We start from the raw sequence: 26967 nt of genomic DNA, 5'->3' as shown, positions 1-26967 counted from the left end.
GGTCTTGTTGATTTGTGATTTCCAGGGGAAGCCTGCACAAAACTGGAAGTCTCCAGAGGTTTAATGAAACAGCTGCTGTCTGAGGTAGTCTGGAATAACCTCACAGAGGATGTCAGCTGTCTTCTCAAGCATAAATAGAGGAGACTTATGAGAACTGGCAGCAAAGAACACTTGTCTGTAAATCCAGGCTCTTTGTGCAACCTGGGCTGTGTTAACAGCACTGCCCTCTCCCAGAGAACAGGTAGTGAGAGAGGAGGTTTATGGGAGGGTAATGAGGGCAAGTGACAGAATAGATCAGCCTCTGTATCACTGAAAATAATTACACTTGACATTCTGCAACCTGATGAATTAGAGTAAATATAGCAGACAAGTTATAAGTTGTGTAGGGAAGACCAGAGAATGGCATCTACCTGAAGTGCCTGCTGCAGAATGTTGTGGAGTCCAGAACTGAGGGGTGAATTGAAAGAAGCAAGAAATAATCTGTAGGAAGTCGCTGGCACTTCTAAGAGGAACTTTGAAGGGACATTTCAAAACCACATTGATCTGACACAGCTGTAAGAAAGATGCTGTACCAGCTTTTAGTGCCTAAGTGAAGGAGACCAAAGTTGGGAAGGGCAAGGGGACTGCTTGAGTTCCTTTCCTAAATTAGGGCTGCTGAAAAGGGTCAGGCCAATGCGTTTTAATAAAGTGTTCAAAAAGCAGAGCTTTAAATCCAGCTTTTGGTACACACACAGGTATGTTTATTTCACTACTGCTCTCATTCATTGCTGAATGCTTCTGAAAAGTAAGTGATCTTTTGGGAGCTAAGCCCCCTGGAAGGGAAACTTTTAGTACTGATGATTATTTCTATACAGTGTGAATGTTTCCTGCTTTCAAAGATTTGTGTGTGAAGCCCCATTCTGATGTTGAATTTTCACAAAAAGGCTGGAGGCTGTCTGAGACTCATCAAATTAATTTCTTGCCAATATCGTAGCAACAATTATTTCAAGGACCCTCCTCACAACTGGTTAATCCATCTGTAAGGGAGACTGCTCATGACACTCATTCCAGACCCATGTTCCTTTTCTCTTATATTTTCTTAATGCACATCCTTCTTTTTGCCCAGTCCAACATTGTATGAACTTATATTTTCCCAGCAGTCTGGAAACATAAAGGTGTAAGTATTAAATACATATTAAATCTGGTCATGTGTGTTACCCACACTGCAGGAGCCACAACAATCTTAACACCTCTGCTGTGAAATGGATATGAAAAAATAGTAGAAATTTTTAATGGAGTTTACAGCCCATTAAATCAAGCAAGAGGAAGACACCTCCTCCAACCCAGCATGTCACTTTATTACAGATTTATTTTCTCAGCAGAAAAGGGAGTTTACATGTCTTTGAAACACTGATAAAATAAACAGTGATGGGTTAGCCTGGTGTGACAGCTGCTGCTCACAGGAGTTGTTTGGGCATGAAAGAGCAGATGGGAATTTCTTGTACTAAACTGGAGCATTCAGGGTTTTTTCATGAAGCTGTAGAGGTGGGGGACCAGGTAATCCCTGTAGTGGCCATCTATGAAGCCTTTGCCGCTGTTGTGCACAAACCAGCACAGCACGTCAGTCCCCAGCACACGGTCTGTCCTGTAGTCCTTCTGCACGCCCCTGCAGGGAGAGGACACCCAAAGGAGGGTCACAACGTGGCAAACAGACACAGAGACATCCTGCTCAATATTGCTGCTGTTCTTCCAAGGTGGGGAGATGTGTCTTCCACCAGCAGGAAGTGGCAATAACCACAAAATGCAATTAATTTTACAGTTCTGTGACCTCGTGGGCCTATTCTGGGGGGTTCCAGGCAGCTCCAAGGAGAGAACTGATTTAGAAAGAGAGCAATAAAGCACATGATTCCTACCTGGTAACAGTGAACTTGTTGCCCTTAACTTCCATGATGGCTTGTGGTTTCTCTGGAGCTTGCCCAGGTGTTAGGTGGTGGATTGACACTTCTGGTTCAGACGCAAACTGACCTGGTCAGGGAGAGTTTAAAGCTGTTTGTGTGGCCTGACCTTTGAAGCTCCATGTCAGCTGCTGCCAGGCACTTTTGGAAAATCAAACTAGCTCCAGCAGACAAACCAATCCTGCATGGACCACAGGGTCTCTCACAAATCAGGAAAACAACCTCTGCTCCTCAAAAGGAGTTCTGCATGGGTCCTGGACTCAGAAGGTTGATTTACCTTATGAACTGAGGCCTTGCTTTTGTTTTATACCACTGCCAGAAAGGACTGTCATTTAGGGAAGAGATGATTACAGATGTTTGCACAGAAATCTCCCCAGAAAGTTTTGAGGGGTTTGTTTTGAGGAGCTTGTTTCTGTCTTTTTATTTTCCACATGCAGCAGTTTAGCCAAGCAGGGAAAGTCCTGTCTCAGTGTCACCAAGTCTACTCAGGTCTGTTTTGAAAACACCCAGCTGGAATAAGGAATAATCTCCTGGTCCCTGATATTCCACTATGTCCTTGGGGCTTCCAGGACATTACAGAAATTTCTGTGTTCTCTTTTTGAATAATTTCCACAGCTTTTCCATCAGGACACAATCACCAACAAATTGAGAGCATGAAGATGTGCCAGGAGATGTTTAGGCTGGATATTAGGAAAAGGTTCTTCGCTCAGGGGGTGGTCGGACACTGGAAGAGGCTCCCCAGGAAGTGGTCACAGCACTAAACAAGAGTTAAGGAGCATTTGCAAAATGCTGTCAGGCACTTGGTGGGATTCTTGGGTGTGTCCTGTGCAAGAGCTGGACTCCTTGTGGGTCCCTTCCACCTCAGGATATTTTAAGTCTATGATTCTGTAAAATTCCCTCCAAGATCTAGCAAAATCCCTTCCTAGTGTCCCACCATTCCCACTGCCCGGCCCCCAGCCCTTACCTATCAGCCCATGGGCTGCAGGAGAGAACTGGTTTTCTGGGGGAATGTAGATTCCCAGGAAGTCAACGTTCACTGGGTGTTTCTTCCACACGCGGTGCAGCAAAACCATGAAGGACATCTCCTCCCCCACAGTGATGGTAACGTTGCTTTCTTTCTTCACAGATATAAGGAGCCTGTCAGAGAGGGACCAAAAGGGCAGGGTCAGTTCATCTGCCCACACCACAGCTCTCAGCCCCTTGAGATTCACTCAGGCATCCAGAACAATCCCACAGGGATGGCAGGTATGTCGGAGGATCCATTAAAAACCCTGAGCTTGGGAGTGGTACCCAGAGTTCTGGCAGGACAGTGCCTAATAAACAGACACTTCACCCCCTTGTTGAGGCAACCTAATTTCCCCTACAAATTCAAGCTCTTTCTACAGTGAATACAGATTTTGGATGTGACCCTGTTGCCTAAACAGTGCTGTAGGGTGTCCAGCATGGCTGACAGCTGTTAACCTGCAGGGGAAGCTCTCCTGGATGATGTGAGTCAAGGCATGGCAGGAACCCTGAGGGTATCTCAAATAGAATTAGGTGGGAGCAGGTGAAAAATGATCAACTCACTGTTTGCGAATGATGTGCCCTGTGTCAGCCCAGGTCAGTGTGATGGCATACGAGCCATCTTTCAGCGTGATCGTTTCCGTGGTTATCTCCACTTTCAGGCCTTTCTTTTTGAAATAAAACCCAATTTTGCCAAAGTATGTGTTGAGTTTCTTATTCTCTGCTTTCTTGGCCCCGACGAGCTGCCCATTGACCACAACTCCTGTGAAGAGCAGAGAAGGAAATATTGCCTCACTCTTGGAGCACTGCCTGGAGACTTGGAGTTCTGATCTCAACAGGGAGCACCATGGGATCAACAGAAACAGGAACCCTTCTGTTTTTCTCATTTTTCCAGCCAAGAGAAAAGAATAATTTATTAAATTGCCTCCTTATGCTACTGTTCACCCCTTAGCACAATAATCTGGTGGGAATTGCTGTTAGATCTTGCTGGGCGTAGGAGCAAAACCCCTTCAGGTGTAGTGTAAGGGATGCACAGGACAAGAGGAAGTGGCCTCAGGTTGTGCCATGAGAGGTTTAGATTGGATATTAGGGAAAGGTTCTTCACTGAAAAGGTGGTCATTGGAACAGGCTGCCCAGGGAAATGGTGGAGTCACCAACCCTGAAAATGTTCAAAAAACCTGTGGATGTGATACTTGGGGACATGATTTCGTGGTGGGGTTGGCAGTGCTGGGTTAAAATTTGGACTTGATAATCTTTATGGTCTTTGCCAACTTCAACTGTCCTGTTATTCCATATCTTGGCTCCTTTCCCTGTGTTTGGCCATCCTCCCAGTGAAAGTAGTAGCAGTTCACTTCTACTCTGAGTTTCACCTCATTTCTGTAACCTCTTGTCCCTTAGCTGTGCACCTTGGAGATGTGCAAGGCTTCACCTTCACCTTCTGATCACGTAGTTGAGAACAGCTACAAGATCCACCATGGATCCACCACCTCTTTTCTAAAGCTTGACCAAAGCCAGCTGTCTCAGCCCCTCCCTCTGTGTCCTCTGCTCCAGCCTCAAAATCATCTTGATGGCCACCACTGAATTCAGTCCAGTTTGTCAACATCTCTCTTGTACTGGCAAGGCCCAAACTGGACAGGATACTCCAGATGTGGAGGGAAACAACCATTTTCCTCAGCTTGCTGCTTACACTTCTGCCAGCACACAGTCCCTCCTGTAGGCAATTCCCCTGGTCCTTCCAAACACCTTTCAGATCCAAGAGGAAAAATTTGTGCTGTAAAATTAGCCATGATTTACTCGCTTACCAGTGCCAGGATCAGAAACCAAGTTTAGGATCTTCCCAGGCTCCGAGTTGATATTAAAGCAGATGTTCCTTTGGCTCTTGGGCAGGTGTATGATGAAATGTGGGTCATTGTCCACTGAAACACGGAAACAAACAAGTGAGAGAAGCAGGTCAGCACCTGTCCTAGAGGGGAGAGACACGAAAGCTTTTCAAAAAGATTTTTAAGCACTTTTTGGGATTCCTCATAGTAAAATGAGGGCCCTTTCCACCCTAAAGTAGTTAAAAAAGTTCTCAGCTGTTTCTCACAAAAGCCCCTCAGATGCTTCCTCCTCATACAATTCCCTGGTTTAAGGGGAGGAAGTGACATTCCTGGTTTGAGAGCTGCCAAATGCAGTGAACCATACTGATGCCAGGTAAAGACACACCCTGCCTACTAATCCTGCTGAGGAATACAATCCAGGACTGGTTCTCATAGTATATTTAACAACCTGACAAGATTGGGCCTCTCAGAAATTCATATATCCTTTAAAATTTGCCTCAGATGCCTGAGACAAATAACTGCACCCAACACTGAAGGCAGCTGCTTCCAGTCTTGTCTTGCAGTGCAGAGCTCTGCTCAGCTCCTGCTGGGCTGGTGGTGTCTGGCATTTCCTTGTGCTGAGAAGGAGTTTGAGAGCTCTTTGTGTAATCACTACATAAATACACACATCTCACAGAGAGTTTTTGTAGTAACACCCTGTTTATGGGCAGTGGTTCTCACAGCTGGCTTGCTCAAATAAACTGCCACTAAATTGTGGCAAAGGCCCAAGAGTTAACAGGATCCATCAGTCACCAGTGCACTCAGAGATTTTTATCTACCACAGAACATTTATCTGCCATTTACAACAGCAGTAACTCTACAATAGCTTTCATCTGTCATTTACAATGAAGGTAACTTCGCTACTGCAGAGAAGCTAAAGTTAAGCTCAGCAAACAGCCCCAGCCTCAGGGAAGCACACAGCAGCTTATGAGGTCACTTAGCTACTTTAGATCCTATTAGGATCCAAACTAGTTTCATCCTTGCAGCTTACAGCATATTTTTACAGGTTCATCCATTCAAAATCTAAATTACTCCATGATTTATAAAGAAAAAGCTTGGGTTGGAAGGGACCTTAAAGAGGATCTTGTTCCAAGCCCCCTGCCAGGGGTAGGGACACCTTCCCCTAGACCAGGTTGCTCAAATGCCCATCCAGCCTGGCCTTGAACACTTCTAGAGATGGTGGTGAGTCATTAGGTGATGAGTGTTGGTGTGTCTGGTGTTCTTGGCAGAGAAATGCTGTAGGTTTTACCTCTGTTGATGCTCAGGGAGGACACGGGTGGGCTCCTTTGCTCAGGCATGAAGCTGACTGGCACAGCTGTGACATTGGCCCAGGCTGGGATCCCTTTGTTGTTATTGGGTGCATTTGGGGTTAATCCCAGAGTACCTGTTAGGACATATTTTACAGTGTAATTTTTAGAGGTCTTCAGTAGATCAAAGCCTGATGTTGCTATACCAATATAAAGCAGGTGCAACACCATTTACAATTGATTTGTATAATGGCATAAGGTTGGATTTGCTCCAGTGTCTTCACCAATGAAATATGAGGGTGGATAGCTCACCACAAGTTATTAGTGAAAAAATGGAGCCTGGCTTTTTATCTCTCATTCATGAGAGCAGCTCCCACTTTAGCAAAACCTCCAATGTAAGGGCTGAAGTATTTTGGCAAGAAAAAAGCTAACTTTTAAAAACTCAGCATATGGTAAAAGCCTTGCTGACTTGGATCCTGAGTTTGGAGTGCCTTAGAAAAGGCAGGACTCTTTCTGCATGCTCTGGGATCACCCATGTGAATAAAGGTTTCAGAGAAGTGCAATAATTTAGTATCTGTGATCATGTTCCTCTGGACTAGAGCTCTCTCTGCCTTTTGCCATGTTGGAGACAGGACAAAGTAACTTGTCCTGTCTCTTTCCCATTCAGTTCATAAAACAACATGATCTTAAGCAATCCGTGAAACTTGGATTGTTTAATGTGCTGGGCTGACATTCACATCTGCTGACCCTGCTCTGAAGAGGAGTAAGGGGCAACAGGAGCTGGGGAGAACAGCATGGCTGAAGATTGCACAGGTCACATCTCTGTCAGTATCTTCATCCTTGTGTCTCTAATTCAGACCAGAGGCTGTTTTCACGCAAGACACAGTAATTGGCAGAGTGAGACACTGACCTGGGCAGCAGCCCTTCCTGGGGTCTTTGGGCTGGTCTGCCAGCATTATCTCATCCTTTTCAGCATTCTCTATCAGCATGGCCGTGAAGGGGGTGACGATGTGATGGTCCAGAGACATCTGCAGGATGGATTTGGTGATGTTCCTCTTCAAAGCTGCGGTAGGGGCTGCGTTTCTGGGTGGAATCAGAAGCAGAACTCCTGGTTAACAGCTCTACAGGGCAGCTGCCATGGCAATTCTGTCATGGAGGGGTCACAGAGCCAAGTGGTGTTGCAAGAGGAAAGGCTGAGGGAATTAATCCTGAGCTGTTCCATGGCTCTCACTCAGGCTCCATAAGGTAAATCTCCATCATTTCATTCCCTCAGCCCCACAGCCAGGCCTGTTTGAGCACATTTCTCCTCACCTCTCTGCCATCATCTGGTTCACAGTCAGATAGGCCCACAGCTTCCTGGTGAAGTCAGGATCTGCATATTTGTCCTTCTTCATGAATCCATCCAGCTCTTCAACATCTCTCAGGGTTTCCATGACAAGCTCTGCATTTGCCTGTGCAGTCAGAGAGAGAAAAAGATGAGGGATGGGAGCCAGGAGAATGAGGTGCCTTGAATTCCCCTCTCAGTTGGTGTTAAGGACCCACTCTGGCTCTGTCCTTGGTCACTTCTAGATCAGAAAGTCCCAGCACCGTTGGCCTGACTGCAATGGAGAGGGAAGATGTAGCAGGAGGTCCTTCTGTTAAAGACACTTCTGTGGCAGTGGATTAAAGTAGTTCAAGGAGCTGTTACCAGTAGCCCAAGAAGTGCTACCTCATGCCAAAAGAAGAGGCTCTTGACAGAGCTCTGTAATCCTTCCCTCAGGCTTATTCACATCCAATTCCACTGAAGAGCACAGACCAAATTCTACTTTCTCACACAGACCCTTGGACTGCACTGTGCTTTGGCAGGAAAAAAATACTGAAGATGTTTGGTTTTTTCCAACAACTGACAAATGATAACTCCTAAGCCCTGTAAGAGTACAGATAATTCTGTTCCTCCTCAGAAAGAAGGGTCTTGATGTATTCTTCCCATCCCACCACACTCCACCTGGAAGAACAACCCTGGAAAACATGGGAAAGGCTCATCACACATAAAAGGGCAGTGCTAGGACTTGATATGCTCTAGATCTACCAGCTGGAACTCCCTGATGGTGGGAAGTTCAGTCATGAAAGGAATTACCTTAGGGGATCACTCCTGCATCTCCACAAAGCATGAAGGAAAATCTGTACTTTTGTCCAGATTTTAACTTTTTGGTACATTTATTAGCAGGAAGTTCCTCTGGCAGGCTTCAGGGTGCAAGGAGTGCTTATTCCTGGCTGTACTTGAAGCTGTTGTGAAACACTCTTGGAGAAATATCCCCATGAGCATCCCCATGTTCCCACCCAGAACCCACAAGGACAAAACCCTCCACTGGCATTAACCTTCAGCAGGGAGACTGTACACAGGAGGGAATGGACCAGCTGAAATCCCCCGAGCAGGTGTCCCAGGGACACCTTCACTCACCGCAGTCGCTGTGACGACGCTCTCCAAGTGCTGCAGGTTTTCTGTGTCCACCTTCCCCGCCACTACTATCTCTGAGCCACCAAAGTAGTTGTGGAAGCTGCTCTGGGTGACGTCTGACACTGACTCCTGGGGGTAGTTGAACTGAATCTTCTTCAGGAGCGGGGTGGAGACCTGGTTGTAGAAATTCTGAGAGGGAAGGAGGCAGAGAAGTGAGTTTGTTGTGCATGAAGTGACTCTCTTGCACAGGCCACTCTTACTGAAAGGACAGTGAGTCACAAAACCTGAAGCCCTAATGAGCAAGAGGGAATTTCCTCATCTCATCAAATGCAGACTTCTTCATACTTGGCACACTTTTAAGGGGGTACAGCAAGAATATGTGGTCCAATTCTTGTCAAAGGATGGTCAGAAATCCATGGGCTATGGACTTCATCCAGGCCTTTGTTCCCAGACCTAAAAGTCTTGAGCACAGATGTATGTGGGCCTCAATCCCTCCTCAGGATGGTCAGCTCTGGGCTACTGTGTAAGACACACAGCTACTCCCCAATTAAATTCTTGTATAGATGATGAAATCAGGGAGCAGTAACAGTATAAGGATGTCAGAGTTTATCAGCAACAATTCCTGCTCACTGATTTGGAGCCAGAGCTAGACCTGCACTTTTTCTTACATTGGCTACATCTGGATTATCCTTTATCACTTATATCTAGAGATTTTGTTAGTGATGAAATGGCCTAAAGTAACATCCAGACCTTAATTCAGACTTTAATTCCGAAAATCTTTTTTATAGTCAAGGCTGTTTTATTGAATATTAATCCTACACAGAAAAGTAAAGTGTGGGTTATAGATATTATTAAAATTGTAACTAGGACCACTTAAACTGAAATTATTGATATTTTGCAGGACTCTCCAGAAGAAATGATGGGTTTTGAGAATTTCTTGCTAGTGGAGTTACAGCTGTGAACAGAACAGGAGAGTTTCAGAGGCAATGAGGCAGAAACTCACCTTCATTTGGAGAGAAGTCTCCTGGTTTCCAAAAATCCTCTGGGCCATGCCACGGTTGTCGGTTGCGATCCTCTGCAGGAAATCGTAATCTACATCAAACCCAATCCCGAGGCAGAAGAGAGAGAATTCATCCTTTATGCTCTGCTTCACGTTCTTCTGGATTGTTGTCAGCTTCAGCTCACCTTGGAGACACAGAAAGGGTGACATTCACCTGAGCAACAGGAAAGTCTCCATCGAGGTGAGCACATTCCTGCTCTCCCCGTGTCTCTGGTTGTCTCTGGATATTAGGGAAATCCAGACAGCAAGCTCAATGCCAGATTTCCATTGCCTACAGCAACGTTTGAGCTTCTCCTGGATAGAGATTAACAAAGTACACTGAAGAAGATCCTTTTGGACACCTTTTTTGGTATCTGATGTGTTTTCATTGTATATCCAGGGCTCTTAGTAACTTCCTAGGGGGATTAGAAATTCTAGCACATCTAGAGTTCTCCCAGAATTAGTGATTCAAGCTCTTTGCAGATTAAGTCATCTCCATGAAGACTTTACTTTGTTTCTCATACTTAAGATGTTCTCTGTCATCACTGGGACTGTTGTTTTTTTTTTTCAGGCTTATTTTTAATGGCAGAACTTTTGGACCTGACATCTTCAAGTCAGCAATTGCTTTGACCTGTACCAAATTCAATCCAAATTAATTTGCTTTCCACTCTATTTTCCTGCTTTTGGTGTTATGCTTGTGACTGCATATCTGTGTGGGCTAAGTTCATAGGAAGAGGAAATTTTTGTACAATCATAGGATCATAGAATGGTTTGTGTTGAAAGGAACTTCAAAGATCATCCAGTTCCAGCCCCCCTGCTGTGGGCAGGGACACTTTCCACTAGACAAAGTTGCTCAAAAGCCCAATTTCTCTAAGGTTGTTTTGATTACCTGTCATACAGGACTCGTGCACTTCTGTAAATTGAAAAAAAAATCATAACCTGCATAACAAGCTGCTCATATTTCAAAAGTTTCTGTGCAAAGCCCCGTGGCACTTCTAGCACTTGGCAAAAGGGCAGCAGAAGGGATTGGAAGAAAGATGATTGGAATTTTTTAAACTTATTGCCAAATTGTCTGCTTGTTGCTTTTTTCAGGCTTAACCCACCAGCCTTTCTTCTCACCCAAAGCAGGATCCTTACCTACTGTTGGGTCTCCATCAGATACCAATACAATCATGGAAACTGAGTTTGGGTCCAACATGCCTAAACTTTTGGCTTCGTTCAGGATGAAAGTGGCTCGGAGAAGAGCTTCATTGATATTTGTGCCTGTCAAAGACACAATGAAAAAAACACGTTTTTTATTCTCGTTGACTCCAGATCAGTTCTAAGATTCTAGTGGAATTAAGAGGGACAAGAGCTGAGATCAAGGCAGCAAAACCTCTCCTCTCTGATGTTTAGGTACACCTTTCTGCATTCTGGTTCCCTTTTTCATCCCAGGCTGTCATCTTCATGAGGCTCCTCCACTCCCCCTCACTAATTCCAGTGTGACCATTTGTGGTGTTGGGAACTACTTGGTATGGGAAGAATTACTGGGTTTGCAGGCAGGTGATTGAATGAGAGCGTGAAAAAACTTCCTGTTCTGGCTATCAGCCCATTCCTTGGAAAAGAAGAGGTATATGTTTGCTGAGCTTATCTAAGGTTTGATTTGTGACACAGAAGGAGCAGAGTAAGAAATCAGGATAAGAGGAACAGAAACCTGAAGGCTGAGCAGTCAGAAAATAGGTTTTTTTTTTTTTTTTTTGGTCAAGAAAAAAAAATCAGCAGCTCCAGAGACAAGATAATAAAATGCTGCATTTAAACTGGCTTTGCTGGATGGGATCTCTAAGTTTATCTGTCAGTTCTTTTGAGGTAACAAAGTCAGTCACTCATATATCCAGCTTGGTTTCCTATTTCCAACACACTGATGATTTTGGTCAAGTCTGTAACTTCATGTTCATTGTAGTAAAATCTTCTGAAGATGAAGGTGCCACAGCAACAGAAGGCTCTGATGTTAGGGAGAGTCTCTCTACACTATTGATGCAGAAATAACTGAATAACAAATCCAGAACTGCACTTCAGAGAGTGGCAGATTAAAATCATCGTAAGCCCCTTCCAAAGACCTGTGCAGCTGAAAAAGGCATCTGTCCTTGTTTATCAGACAGGGAATGAAGGCACAAAAAGGATAAACATTTTGCCCACATGGCATTTAGTAGCTCATAGAATCATTGAATCATTAATGTTCAAAACGACCTCTAAGATTGAGTCCAACCATTAACCCCAGTCCAACACTAAACCATGTCCTTAAATTCCTGCAGCTGTTTTTTGTAGGACTTGTGGTCCAGCCCTTTCCCCAGCTCTGTTGACCCTCTCTGGACATGCTCCAGCCTTTCAATGTCTTTCCTGTTGAGAGGGCACCAAAACTGAACATGGGACTGGAGGTGTGGCCTCACCAGTGCCCAGCACAGGGGATGGTCACTGGCCTGGTCCTGCTGGCCACACAAGTGCTGATCCAAGCCAGGACACCATTGGCTTTCCTGGCCTCCTGGGCACACTGCTGGCTCGTGTTTAGCTGGCTGCCAGCCCAGGGCAAATGATTGTGATTCTCTGCTTAGGGAATATTTCATCTGCCTGTTCATCCAGGCCTATGAGATGGACCTCAGAGATCTCATATTTGGGATCTCTGAGGTAGGAGGTAAAATGGATTAAAGGCAGCTCTTCTGTGGTCTGTGTTCTATCTGTCACAGAAGGAAATGTTATCCCACCCCCTAATACAATAAACTGCAATTCTTGCTCCTCTTTTAGGCATGCTTTTTCTATTTTGGGAATCAGACTCTTTTTTTAGGAATACTCTGACAGTCTGAAGGCTGTCTGAGGCACCCGTTCCTGTGAGAAGCAACTTCTGTGAGCACCCTGCAATCAAAACCTCATACCCCCGTTGGGATGGATTGTCTGGATGTACTTCTTAGCATCTTCCACCTGCGATGGGGTGGCTGAGACCAGATTATCTCTCCAGCACCGGACGTTGTGGTTGAAGTCGATCAGGGAGAACTGGTCAGCAGCACGGAGCTCACTCAATATTGCCTTCATGGCCTCGATGGTCTGAGGAGAAGTTTAAGAGAAGACCGGTTTATGCTTCATGCTTATAAAAGCCTCTTCTTAACTTGTGACCACAGGAAAATATTAGCCTTTGAGGAATAAGCATATGAGCACTGAAATCCAAATGAGAATCTCCCGTCCAAATCTCTCTCTTGTTTGGTTTTTTCCTTTTTTTTTTTTAGCACTTCTTGCATAATGTTGACATTTTCACCAAAAAAACAGAAAAATTGCAATTAGGAAGGATAAATTCATGTGGCTCAACTTGCTTAACTCCTGCTAACACAGAGTGAAGTGAAAGGGAGAAACATTTGTGGTTTAGGAGAGAGCAACTGCTCGGATCAGCTCAGGAGATTAATTCTGTCTGCAACGCAGTCATTTCAGGCTGGGTAACATCTCTTTGAAGATGTGTGATTTAAACAAGTGACAATTAACCTGTATCCCAGTTTTGCAGCACTGATTTCCCCAAGGAAGCAATCTGCCAAGCCTTACTATTGTGCTCTGAAGGAAATTCAAATACACCTGGATGATCCTCAGCAAATGTTTGTCTAGTCAGTTCTGAAAACCCTTCAGTGACACATGATATACAATCTCCCAAGCTCCTCATTCAGACCTACAGGGTTTCCCTAATATATAACTTAAATCTCTCCTGTTGCAAATCCATCTGATTCCATCTTATTCTACCCTGTCTGGGCATGAAAGTCAGTTGATGAGTTTCCCTTTCAGAAAAATTGTTTGCATATTTGGAGGCTGATTATCTTTCTTGAAGCATTTTCTCTTGCAGACTAAAATATCTTATTTTAACATTTTTTCCCCTTTATGGGTTATGTTGTCTAAACAATCCTTAGTGGTTTTCAGAGTGCTGTCAACAATTCCTCCATGTTTGGAAAGCAGGGATGTAGTATCCCCATTGAGACTTTCCCAGGATTCAGTATAGAGCATTAGAGAAAAAGGGGGTCAGAACCTTTGCAAAATATTTTGTGATCTGTCCATTAAAATTTAAATTTAGAGTTAAAATCTGGCACCACCTCTTCCTTAAAGCATGGAAGAAGCATTATAAATAATGGGGTGAAATCATTAAGTCTTTGGTTCCAAATATTCTCCAAATTAAGCTGCTAATTTTACATGCCAGTGTGCTACAGAACTGCATGGTAAAGCACATGGGGAAAGTTGGCAGTACGTTCATTTTACAGCAGAGGTCAAACACTTACTTGTTTCATTTTTAGTCCCCACATCGAGCCACTGACATCTATAACAAATAAAATGTTTTTGGGCAGTGGATCAAGATTTTCCGGAGCAAAGAAGTGAATAAAATAGCCATTAAAAATCTGTAAAATAAAGTAAAAAAGTCCCAGTGAAATGAGCTATAGCAAAGATTACAGAAAATTCAAGACAGCAACAGAGCAGAAAATTCTTATTTTCTTAATGAGCTAATTATTTTTCCCTATTGTCTTTTTCTTTTCTTTATTGGCCAGTTCTAACTTTCAGCTTTGCATGTCTCTGTAGCCTTACACCATTTTTACTCAATAAAAGCAGAGCCTGGTTCTCAGACAACTTCCATGATGTAGCATAGGGAGAAATGAAAAATGCTTTGAAAAAGACTGTTCTGCCTGTAATAATTCAACCTCATAACTCAGCTTCATGTTAACATAAAAATAGTGATGTTCTGGTTGTCTCCTTGTGATGTATTGGTGCTACATCCAATGACTCTATCCTCTGATTCTACATTAAATCACCAGAGTGCTGCCAGGTATAAAGACATTGGCTTTTGGACATGACAGGAATCTTCTCCTACTATATGTAAGCCCATGTCTTAGTCATAAATTAAATAAATCCATTCTGCCCACTTAAAATCCCTCTGTTCTTTCAATTGGATACAGAGCTTGTCCTCATGCTTATTTCCCTGAAGGATGAAGTTTAGTACAGTTTGCTGAAGGACAGCAATTCCTTTATTCGGAGCTCTCTGGTCCCAGCTGAGCAGCCACACTTACTTCCAGTTCTCCCCCCGTGGTTTCTCTGTTCACATCGTACTGCACCACAAAATTTCCATCCACGGCCGTGGACGAGCACTTGGGGCATTTTCGTTGTTGATCCATTGTTGGCTTGAAAGAAACGTGAGCCTTGAAATGAGGAGAGATCATCAGTCAGCCAGCTGTTGTGTGAGAGGGGGTGATTGACACAAAGAGACTCCACACCTTCATGGAATGTCTGATTTCACTGAACACTTTCCTGCTTTCATTATTTGTGGAAAATGGACTTTGTAACTTCAGAAGAAGAACAGCACCAAGGTTTGCCTGGATATGTTGATTCAGTAGTAGCGACTGTGACACAAATCACATGAGCCATCTACAGCACCAAATATTTCAACTAGAGCTGTGCAAACCATTTCTATTAAGCAACACATTGGGTTTTATTAACATTTTCCTAGTTGAAGCTATCCATAATTTTATCAACATTTTTAATAGGTTTCTAATTGACTTTCCCCCCCCCCAAAAAGAGCATTGCCATTTGTCTGTGAATTGTGTAGTAGGAAACATTTTCATTGGTCATGTGATGATTGATTATGCAGACTTTATGGCATTTTTTTCTGTTTTAACTGGATAACTTGAAATTGCCTGAGAAGATAAGACTTAATATAGACACATAGTACCTCTGAAATAATTTGCTAAACTAGGAATGAGGGTGAATTTGAATATCAGGAAACAATACTGCCTCTCATATTACTGTGGAATTATAGACAGATTTTGCTGCATTTTTGCATGCTTCCAGCAGGTACAAAAAATTTCCAGGACTGTGTAGAGTAAGCATGAAAGCAGAAGATTTTGTGCTATTTCCAGTCTGTGACTGGTTACCTTTTTCTCTCCCTTGGAGATGGTGGTGATTCCATTGAAATGATCTCCGAGGGAATTAGGAACGTGCACGTAGCGCAGTCCCTGCGGCTCAATGATGCGGACATCCACCTAAAGGCAGGAAGGGAGGACATTTATTGTGGAGAGCTGCCCCATCCCTGGAAGTGCTCAAGGCCGGGTTGGACCGGGTTTGGAGCAACCTGGTCTAGAGAGGAACAAATGTGTCCTGCCCCCACTCGTAAACACAGATGAGAATCTCCTGAATTGTGACTGACTCACGTCAGAACCACTCGGCCGAACAAGCTATGACATTTTTATACTCTTGCGTAAACTTGACTGAAGGAAAACAAACAGTACTTGCTATTTGGAGCAGTGCTTTTCACAAAAACCCCAACTTCATGAGGTAGTCTCCTGTGAGAGCTGATGATCTCTGGTTGTTCCTCCAGAACCATGATTTGTCTTAGAATCACAGAGTGGTTTGGGATGGAAAGGATCCTAAAGTTCAACCAGTTCCAAGCCCCCTGCCATGGGAAGGAACACCTCCCTGAAAACCATGGGTACTTTCTCAGCAAGGATTCACCTGTGGAGTTCTTTCTACCCACCCCAGCTCTGCTTTACCTCCATGTGCTTGGCCAGGCGTCCTGGCTTCACAGAGATGACGTGCTCGTAGGAGCTCAGCTTCCTTCGGATCATTTCATGGTAGTGGAGCTGGAACTGGATCCTCATTCCTGGGGGCACATTCACTTCGGTTTGGAAGTTTTCCATGTCCAAGGCATTGCTCCTGAAAAATCACCTATGGGGTTATTTTGAGAAAATACAAGGAGAAGGAAAAGCTTCTTTGAACTTTGGTTTAGATTGAGGCTTTTGATTCCAACTGTGGCCTCTGTCAGGGAGCTGCAGTTGTCTGCTAGCACAGGGTGTTTTAGCAAGCTGAAAGCTGAAACACAGTTTAAGTCCACGACAGTTAAATAGCAGAGCTGCTGTAAATAAGCATTTTTCTTTCCAGGATTCCCCCTCATCTATCTCCTCCTGGGATGGGTCATCTCAGTTGTCCTGTGAGTGAGTTCAGGACAAACCCCATATGCCAGAGTGTTTATACCTGACTATTCCAGCAGCTTTGCCTTTGGCTTTTGCTTGAGCGTACATTTTTCTGGCTTCAGATTTTTCCCGAATATGGCTGGTAAATGTGATACCATTGATATCCCTAGGAAAGAGAAACACAGTCAGCTTGCAAAAGAAACAACTTTACAATCGAGGACTGTTTCTTCAGTTTACATCAGTGAAATCTAAGCCGGTGGGAAATGAAATAACAAGGTTCTTGTTTAACCCCAAAGTAATGAATTCTGATTTTCACTAGAGCTCTATCTTTTTCCCTACCTAATTTTTATTTCAAGTAGACAGCACCACTGTGCTCTGAGGAGGATCTGCTCTCCTCCAGCTCCTTCCCACTTTCCCCATGCTTTGGGCAGGGAAGGTAGTTCCTGATGTCATGGCTGGTTTGGAACATGGATCAGGACATTTCCTGACCAGCAACCTGGCTGCTGCCTCTCAGAACCAGGCCAGTTTCTGTTCAGTGAGGGCTCTGATTTGAGTCTCTCTCCTTTGATCTGGCAATGTAGGGGCTTAGTCTGTTTGAGACTTTTGTCCATTTTTGTTGATATTGACCAACAGCTCAATAATTACTGGAGAGGAGGACCTGGATGGACAGACAGACAGACTGATGACATGAACCTCTTTAGAAAGCCTGCAAAAATTACACTGAACCTGGAAAATAATAAGAGCTTTTTGTGTTTAAAAATACTTCCTTCCCAGCCCATTGAATGCTTCCCAAAGACAAGGCTGATACCGTGTCGATTTTAGTTGGGCCTTGGGTCTTCAAAGAGACACAAGTAGTTGTTAGTTGTTATAAAGTTGTTTATTGTATAAATATATTAGTTTCAAAGGTAAAGAGTTCAAGGTATTAAAGTCTGTGTTAAAAAATTTCTGGTATAGAGTTCTAAGGTTCCATGTAGGAATAGTGGCAGTAGTAGTGATAGCTGTTCTCTGATACAGTCTGGTATTTTTAGTAGTAGTAGGAAATATAGTTTTTTTCTTTTTGTTTCTTCTCTTTTTCTTCTTATTGTTCTTTTTTCTAATACAGGGGGATTTTTATACATAAAATCACTAATTAGCTAAAAGCACGATGCTAAAAACATTCTTTCTAAACTAATCTAATCTTAATTTTAATGCGTGAAAGTAGTGCTAGTTTTTACTTTAAAACCTATGTATATAATATTATTTATTTATGCAATTACATCATTTGTTTTCTTACTTAAAATTTACGTATATACGTTTATTTATTTATGTGAATAGTTCTATTTATTTATGCATATAGTTCTATCTATTTTAGAGATGCAAGTAAAGTTCTGTTATGCTTTTGTTATGTTTGGAGTTAGGTTATTGAACTTTTAAACTTAGCCTTAGGGCCTTTACTAGTTAACACAGTTTTTAAAGGTACTTAAAATGTACTTCTACTTATTTAAAATCATAATTTATACTTCTATTTACTTTAAATGTGAACTTTTACTTCATATTTATGTGGTTTAATATCTCTTAATTTTTTTAATGGCTTTAATTTTACTTTTGTATTCATCTGGGGAACTCAGAGAGGCTTGTATTCTGACATCACCTGACCACTACTTACATGGTAAAGTTGTCAATGAAAGCTCCTTTGGGGACTTGCACGTCAAACACGATGGGCTGGGGCCGCCTGGCGTTGTTCACCATCTTGGCTTGGATCATTGTGTTGGCCAGCCGAGATGTGATGGTGGATTGCACCTTGTAGCTGTAAAGACCTATCTTGTCATCATCCTCCACCTGCATTTGACAAAACCGCTCTATAAATTTAGGGCGCCGCTGGAAAACAATGCCCTAGAGGACATTATCAATCCTTTTTGTAGTCTCAGTGCTACTTTTTAATTGCTGCTCCTTACAATATGGCAGCTAGAGGGGGCATGAGCTAAAGTTCAGGACATCTCCATATTTTACCTGGAAATTGTGGCAGGGTAGTCACATGAATATAGTTCATTATAACATTTCAGCTGAAAGAGGGCATTTTTTAAGCTGGAAGGTTTTCCTTGCTTTTCACTATGTAACCAGTCCTTGGAATGACTCAATGAGTGCAATCCAGCATGGAAAGCTACACAGTAATCCTGAATGTCATATAATGAGGAGAGAGCTAACATTTTCATTTTCCCAAAATTTAGGACTTTCAATAGAAGTCCTAAATAGAGGAGACCTGAAGCGCTGGTTACTCACCTGGTGTTGTATGTGGTTAAACCACAGCAGGGGGATAACAGCATTTAAGTGTTTTATTAAGACATTGTCTTTTTCTAATCACTTTTGATGCTTATTTCTTCATATTTACCATACCTTTCTCCCTCCAAAAGCAGATGTATCAATAGTATTGTGCAAACAGCACTCTGTTTAAAGAAAATAGGTTAATACCCAACCGGCAGTAAAAACAAGGAACTAAGCAAACAGAGGGATTGATTTCCAAAAAATGGTTAACTAGAAAATCACTTTGTTCAGTATTACTTACCACAGAGGAAGAAAAATACTCACCAGATCTCCAGCGTACCCCCAGTCAGATGTGCTCCGCTGGAAAACAAAAATATGGAGGGGATATTTCAGCAAAGCTAAGAGCACTGACTGGCTGTTTCAAGGCAGGGATCAGTGTCTAAAAGTAGTTTTCAAAGATTATGAATCATATAATCATAGGGAATCACAGAACCATTAAGTTTGGAAAAGACATCTAAGATCAAGTCCAACCATTAAGCCAACACTGCCAGGGTCACTAAACATTTACATGTTTTTTTGAATACTTCCATCAGTAGTGACTCCAACACTTCCATGGGAAACCTGTTTCAATTCTTGACAATCCTTTCATTGAAGAACTGTTCCCTAATATCCAACCTAAAGCTCTCCTGGCACAACTTGAGGCCATTTCTTCTTGTTCTGTCCCTTGTACCCCGGGAGCAGAGCCTAACCCCCACCTGATTGCCCCCTCCTGTCAGGAGTTGTGCAGAGCCACGAGGTCCCTCCTGAGCCTCCTTTTCTCCAGGTTGAGTCCCTTTCCCAGCTCCCTCAGCTGCTCCTCCTCAGACTTGTGCTCCAGACCCTTACCCAGCTCCATTGCCCTTCTCTGGACATGAATGAGAATTAATTTGAGCTCCCAAAGTGTAAATATTCCTTTTGTCTTATTTTGTGTATTTCTACATGAGATATTAGAGCATGTGATCTCCCAGCTGTGCCTCAGAACCTGTCATAAACAGGACAGCTTTCTTCCTCTGTCTTTTATTTTATTTTTAAAGAAAACATTCTCTTCTAGAAAAACATTCTTCCTGAAAGCAAATAACGCTGCCAGAAAGTCATCCTCAGACACCCTTGTTTTTAACAGAAAAGTTCTCTTTGTTTTTCCATGAAAAGTGAAGTATCCTATACCCCAGACTCCTTTAGCTCACTTTGTTGCCATTTATGTTAGAAAATATTTATGTATTATATGTAATATGTATAAATTTAAAAGCCCATTGTGTAATCGATATTACATTTACATGCTTGTGCCTATGAGAATTAGTGATGCATGGATTACTTAGACAAAATTGCTCATTAATGGTGGTGGTTTTCCCCCTGCCCTATGAATTGTCCATTTGGAAATATCTATGGCAAGATGCTGACATCTTGTGGCCATTCAAATAATTCTCTTTAATTCCCCAAAAAATTTCCCACACATAAGGAATGTTTCTATTAATCCCCTGAAAGGGAATTTGGCTCACCTAGATGCAACCTTGTAATGCAGAGATCTACTTTCATGTTATCATCACACCTAGACCAGCTCAGCTCTCCAGGGTCAAGAGGACCCAAAACCACAGAAGATGCTCATGAAAACAGCTTTAATCCCACGGTGCAGTGGAAGATTGCTCTGCAATTGTTAAGTTCATTTGAAGCTAATTAATATACTGTTCTAGGGAAATCTTGTGCTGCATAAGAGATGATGATATCATAGCAAGTTCATGTTAAAGACATGATTTTAAGGACCCTTTAAGGGCAGATGGAGAGGATTTCTCCCTGCCTGCGAACAGATGCAGGTTTTAATTTTCTAGCTCTAAAGTCTCTACCTAAACCATTCAGATTGGGATTTCAGGATATGGAAGTTTATGGCTCTCTAGAGACCCTCTGCAGACAGATCCTGTCACACCCCCCAGTCTTCATTGTACAGTGGACTGGACTTTCACACCCGATAAAGGACCAGATCATGAGGAATGATTTTTGGCCTCACACATACCCTTGGCACAGGGGACATCACCAGCTTAAATACAAATTAAGATTAAACCAACATTAACTGAAACAAATTTAATTTTGGAAAGATGAAGACCAAGACCTTAGAACACAGGGGTTTTGTTTTACTGGGGGTACTTTTCTGGTTCTCAGTTTAGGGCTCCTGACCCACTTTGGAAATGGTGGTTAAAGATTTCAGGATGCCCAGGTTTCCCTCCTGATAGTTCTTGGTGGAGAAGAGGGGAGCTTATCACTGGCACATGTAGTGACTGCCATGGCTTTTGTTAGAGATCAGACATGGGCTGGGTCAGCCATACCCCTGGGAACTCAGAGGTTGCAAAGGGAAGCCACTGCAACAGGCCAGGAGGACAGAGCTGTACCTTTATCTTCAGGCAACTGAACCCCAGAATCATGGAAACACAGAATCACAGGTTTGGGTTGGAAGGAACCCTAAAGATTATCTAGTTCCACCTCCCTTGCTTTGGGCAGGGACACTTTCCACTAAATCAGGTTACTCCAAGCCCCATCCAACCTGGCCTTGAAGATCCTACTTCAGGTCTGAGTGCTGAAGGGATTGTTGAGAACAGGGACTTCTGTGGTACCTGAGACTATTTCCAGCATGAGGATTCATGGCAGATCCTGGCTTTTAAACCACATCCAGACCTGCTGATCACTGCACAAAAACAGGATCTTGAGCCATATCTCATGTGTGCCAAATTGCTAATCAGAATGAAGACAACATGTGCCTCAGGAACTGTTTGAAGCACAGATGCTGAGCTCTGTCTTCAGATACTGAGATGCATCTTCTCCTGAAACCTGTGCAGGCCATGGATATTTAACCCTTCACAGTGATCTTCGTTCAAATCACTGTGCATGGATGGACATTGCAGCTATTTTGTAACATAAGGAGAGCAGAATCACAGATGTTCTGCATTTGACAGATTTTTTTTCTACTGGGGCATGACAAATGGTGAAAAGCAGATGCTCCATAGAAGGAACCAGAAAGAAGATGTGATCTTCAAGTGTTCAAGGCCAGGTTGAACAGGGCTTGGAGCAACCTGGTCTACTGGAAGGTGTCCCTGCCCATGGCAGGAGGTTGGAATTAGATGATCTTTCAGGTCCCTTCCTATTGTAATACCAGGGTTCCAACACTTTCCAACCCAAACCATTCCATATTTCTGTGATTCTATGATCTACCTGGAATACCCTTCCAGTTCTTTGAGGGGCTGTTCCCTCATAATTCACTTATTTTCCTGTTATTTCCTAAGCAGGTTTTAACACACTCCAAATCCATTGCAGCCTTTTCACACTCCTTTCATGGGATCCTCACTGTGAGATGCAAGAAGAGGAATTTCAGATCTAAGATAGTTTGTCTTCCCAGTGCTGCAGATGGATCATTGTCTGTTTGGTTACATTTACACCCTGGCAGCTGGGGGAGTCTCCAACCAGCTGATGTAGGAAGAAATTCTCAGTGTGAGGGTGATGAAGTCCTGGCAGAGGATGTCCAGAGAAGCTGTGGCTGCCCCATCCCTGGAAGTGTTCAAAGCCATGTTGGGTGAGGCTTGGAGCACCCTGGTCTAGTGGAAGGTGTGGAAGGTGTTCCTGCCCAAGGCAGAGAGGTTGGAATGAGATGAGCTTTAAACTCCCTTCCAACCCAAACCAGACCACGATTCTATCATTCCACCCTATCTCTTTCCATATATCCTTCCTGTGCTGCTTCTCTTGGAGGGGAAACCAGGCAGGCAGAAAAGGAAAAAGGAGTGATCTCACTCACCTCTGCACAGCCAGAGATCAGGACCCAGATCTGGGAATGTGTTGCAGAACATCCCACCTCACAGGGTGCCTCACAGGTCTAGACACTTTATCTATCTCCCAAAGAGAGATAAAAGCTGTGCACCACCATACAGAGGTTCACAAGGTCACCTGCATTCCAGCCCATGGAATACTCTGCTGCTGTGGTCACGAGGACCATGCACACACCTGAGGCACAGCATTTTGAGAATTACTTACAAGCAAAATAGCAGAATATCTTATCTGTACCTAGAAAACTATCCTCTGTGTTTAGAGCCAATCAATAGGGTCTGCAGGGAGCTCTGTTGCCTTGTTGCCAATGGGCTAATGAGCTCTTTGCAGGAAAGCACAGTGCTGAAAAAATAATTTGGGAGACAGCCTTCCTGCAGTGATGAACAGGAAATAACTGTGTGCCTGCTGCTGGCCAAGAGCTGCTGTCTCAAGATGACTTGTACAGTTCAGTTTAATTTATTACATTTTATTGTGACTCAATTAATATGAGTAGCTGAGATCTTTGTTCCACTGGTTTGCAAAGATTTCTTTGATAGGTAAAGGATGGGAAATAATGTATGGGAATAAAAGCAATAAATGGTATAATGAAATCAGTGGTAGAATTGTAAATTACTGCATGCATTTGTCTGTGCCTCTATGTACCCAGAAATTTTGGGAAGAGAGGCAACATAATAAATATGGCACTGATACAGACATATTGGAAGGAAATGATGCCCTGAAGAAGCGCAGCTAGAAGGGATTTCTGTTTGGATCATGATTCAATTATTTAAATACTGGACTGGCAAGTGTGAGAAGGCTTGATTCATACTCATGCTAAAATCTACCATTTTCTTCCACTGTTATGCAGGATTTAGGTATCAATAAGTTGCATCCAAAGCCTTAGGATAAAGGATAATCAGGTTTGCCTGTGTATGATTTCAAAGACTCTGGGAAATCCAACATTACTCAAGAGGATCTTTTATTTTCACTACATAGAACAAGCTCAAGAAAAGTGGCACCAGAGATTGGTGCAGGACAAGGTCCACTCTGATCATCATTTCTTTCATACAATGTAATGAAAAATGAATACATTCAAACAACTGATTTCATGAGTATTATCATTAATTGCTACCGTGTGAAACAGAAAAACTCTTGCCATGCTGCTCTAAATGTTTCTGTCTCCCAATCCAACAGAATAAAATAATCTGCAACCTATCAGTGTGCTGGAAACAAATTTTCTTCCCAGGTCTCAGATAGTACCAGCTCATCACTGAGTGTCACTCTCTGACCAGAGTTAAATATGAATGCATGGACTGAATGTTTACAGCCTGCACTTGCCAGTGTCTGAAGTCCTTTTTCACTTTCTCATGGAAAAACCTCACCTGTTTCAATGAGATTTTCCCCAGACATGAAGTTAGACAAGGATCTCAATTTTTTATCACCTGAGGAGCACAGATACAGAACAAAACCTTGTTGTGCTTAAAGGAGAGCAGCAGTTCTTGTCCCAGCCAGAGGTATGGAAGTCTCAATGCCTATAAAAACCAGCTGGTGCCACATGTTTGTACACTCATGACCCTGGACAAGGAAAAAGACACCTGGAGAGAGCTCCCAGGCATTCTGGCTTCCCTCCTCTTTGAAGCATTTCTGAGTACTGTACCTGGTACCTGCCATTTCTCGCCTTGGAGCTTGTGGGAAATCCATCAATTTCCAGATCAATCAGGTTTTCCACTTCCTAGAGGAGGGAGAAGAAGAAAGAGTTGCTGCTGCCTTGCTGTTTGATTTATCACTTGATTTATTATTGATTAGCAATTTACAGGAGAGTTCCAAAGGGGATTTACCTCCCCTGGATGCTAATGGGGAGCACAAACCATCTCTGAACAAAATCCTCACACATTCAGTTTCCCTAAGTGGGCAGCCAGCTCTATAAACCCCTGTAAAATCATGACCTTTACCATCACTTTACAGCCTTTCCTTCTGAAACAAGGAGTAATATTTAACGTAAAATGACCACAAAGAGCAAGAGGCAGATGATTATCATCAGGATGGGTCAAGCTATGGAAACTACAGCATTTCAGACAGTGATCTCACTCAAAGCAAGTACAGAGAATTTCTCCTCAAACCCGTAGAAATTGTCTCTGGTTTTACACCAATATACCTGAGATCTAAATTTCCCCCAATGACAGCAGAATAACATCACGTCTTTTCCAAGTGCAAAGCTGCACTGATTCATTCAGAAGTGTGGGTCATACCACAGCAACACTCTTAATTAAATTTTGTTATGAGTTTATTTTATGGCAATAAAGAAGTTTAAGTGCATGAGTTCTTTTCCAGTGTATGTGATAGCATACCCACAAAGGTTTGCACAAAATTAATTTAAATTGTTTAAGCACAGTTATGTTAAATTGATAAGGCATCTACAATTAGAAAGAACCACAGAACTGGAATATTTTTCCTGGGAATTACAAACTCAGTTTTAAAATCTCATTGAGTCAAGAAAATGGCTATAAAAATAAAGAAAAATAGGATATCCCAGCTCAATGAAGATTTTTATTGATCCTGGAAAGGAAAAGAAAGCCTCATATCATCTCTGCTGACTTCACAGAAATATTTCAAAACTACAACGTCGAAATGGGTGTAGACACCAAATCTAAGTTCACATGAGCCTGGGGCTTAAAATTTAGACTCAGCTTCAGAGTCAAAGCTATAACTATACTTCTTTTCATCATAGCATTATCCCAAGAAATGATGGTCACTTTTATAAATTCTGTCATCCCTCTGCTGAGGAATGTAAAGTCAGTAGGATATTCACTCTATATTTGAATTCCTGTTAATAAAAAACTAATTCCATACAAAGCTTTGCTGAAGTTCACAGTGTTCCACACAGGAGGCTACATTCACAAAGATGTCTAGGTACCCCGCTTCTGCTTATTGCAGGGAAACAGGGCATAAAATATGCTGAAGATCTGAGTATAGAAGCCCACTTAAATGTTTGAAGGTTAAAAAAACCACACCAGAAAAGGCAAAACTGAAGTAAGAATATGAAACTGCTTGGAATGAAATTCGGACGTATGCTCACACTCTCCCTTTAATAATATTAAATAGCAATAATAAAAAGCTTTAATAATATATTAAAAAAAACCAAACCAACATTACAAATGACAAATGAAGACCAATTATCAGAGATATTTACAGCTAAAAGTAGAAGAGAATTGTGAAGCAGTGACCCAATTCTGCTCCCACTGCTCTTTCCACCCAAGAGTTCAGCAAGGAAGGGAGACCTGGGCCCTGCCTCCAAATACTCACATCTGGGATGTCGTCGATAACCAGATCAAAGCCCTCGACTCCAGAAATGAGGAACAAAACCAGGAAGCTGCTCAGATACTTCATTTTCTTCCCGCTTGTTTCCTCCTGAGAACAGCTCACACAGGTACAGACACAAGTTCTTCCCTTCTCTGAGACAAGTTCAAGGAAACAGCCCAGGTTTGTGCAGCATTTTGAGCAAAGTTCTGAAATGCTGACTTTGTTTAGGCCATAGGTAAATATTAGCCTTGCAACACAAGCCTGAGCTGTGGTGCCTGAGCAAGGGTTATCCAAATAGTGTCTTCATTCGCCTCTGCCCTCGATAACAGCCCTGGCTTGGATGGGCTCACTCCTTGCTTTTGTAGCTTCCCGTGATGTTTGACTAATTTCCTGCTAGGCACAGAGCTTGCAGTATCCAAAAACTTCAAAAGATCTCAGCAAGAACTCCAGCTTGCCTGTTTATAGCAAACGAGGCGAAGTCTGGTTCTCAGCGTGATGGAGGCAGCAGTGCTGGGCTCCTCCAAGGGCTCTCCCACCCAGCCAACCCACAGGGGCTGGCTGAGACCTTGGAGTCGGATCCTGACCCACACAAATACCCTTTTTTCCATTCTCCTGGGAAAAAAAAATCATAGCTGATGGTGTGATAGTTCCAATTGTCCAAAATCAGTCACATAAGAACATCTGATGATATTTTCAGGGGCACGTTCTGTGGCTCCTGGGTGCTTTTGAAGGTTTTTTGCCTCCCTGGTTCTTTGGGTGCTTAAAGTGCTGAGATAATGGGAGCAAAGCAAAAGGGGGAAAGAAGGGACGAAGACACATTTTGGAAAAAGTGGTTGGGGTGTCCCTTCCACTCTTCCACAAAGAAAGGATTGTTGGAGACACCTGAGCAGCTTCAATGCAAATGACAGAATTGCTGTGTGAACTCTGGGAAAAAACAGCAGTCAAATATATATATATATATATATATATATATATATATATATATAAATATTATATTATATTATATTATATTATATTATATTATATTATATTATTAATTATATTATATTATATTATTATATTCCATTACAGTACATTACATTTTCTTGTATACAATAATGTGCTATATGATATGCACTATATAATACTAATAA

At 42.7% G+C, this 26967-nt stretch overlaps 1 protein-coding gene across 1 annotated transcript; it reads right to left on the bottom strand.

The window, feature by feature from the left end:
- Positions 1-1321: 1321 nt before the first annotated feature.
- ITIH2 (inter-alpha-trypsin inhibitor heavy chain 2) lies at positions 1322-26294 on the bottom strand. Its single transcript, XM_068189438.1, has 21 exons — positions 25838-26294; positions 24192-24266; positions 19040-19075; positions 18120-18292; positions 16536-16640; positions 16055-16217; positions 15440-15547; positions 14579-14707; positions 13799-13915; positions 12425-12593; positions 10656-10781; positions 9483-9664; positions 8483-8668; positions 7354-7493; positions 6953-7125; positions 6045-6179; positions 4739-4852; positions 3501-3699; positions 2899-3071; positions 1893-2004; positions 1322-1645 (listed from the first exon to the last, which is right to left on the bottom strand). The coding sequence occupies exons 1-21, from the start codon at positions 25919-25921 to the stop codon at positions 1498-1500; spliced, it is 2847 nt and encodes a 948-aa protein (XP_068045539.1). The 5' UTR covers positions 25922-26294; the 3' UTR covers positions 1322-1497.
- Positions 26295-26967: the final 673 nt, after the last annotated feature.

The sequence above is a fragment of the Anomalospiza imberbis genome, chromosome 5 (genome assembly GCF_031753505.1).
Source record: "Anomalospiza imberbis isolate Cuckoo-Finch-1a 21T00152 chromosome 5, ASM3175350v1, whole genome shotgun sequence".
Taxonomy (NCBI): domain Eukaryota; kingdom Metazoa; phylum Chordata; class Aves; order Passeriformes; family Viduidae; genus Anomalospiza; species Anomalospiza imberbis.
The sequence above is the reverse complement of the archived record's forward strand: the minus strand, read 5'-3'. Positions and strand labels throughout refer to the sequence as shown.

Bases quoted from the DNA above. Each gene is read 5' to 3' on its own strand.
- ITIH2 (XM_068189438.1), bottom strand. From the start codon at position 25,921: ATGAAGTATCTGAGCAGCTTCCTGGTTTTGTTCCTCATTTCTGGAGTC. The intron at 7,126-7,353 runs GTGAGGAGAAAT...GATTCCACCCAG, and splicing joins AACCAGATGATGGCAGAGAG to AAACGCAGCCCCTACCGCAG. The intron at 3,072-3,500 runs GTGAGTTGATCA...CCTCTCTGACAG, and splicing joins GGGCACATCATTCGCAAACA to GCTCCTTATATCTGTGAAGA.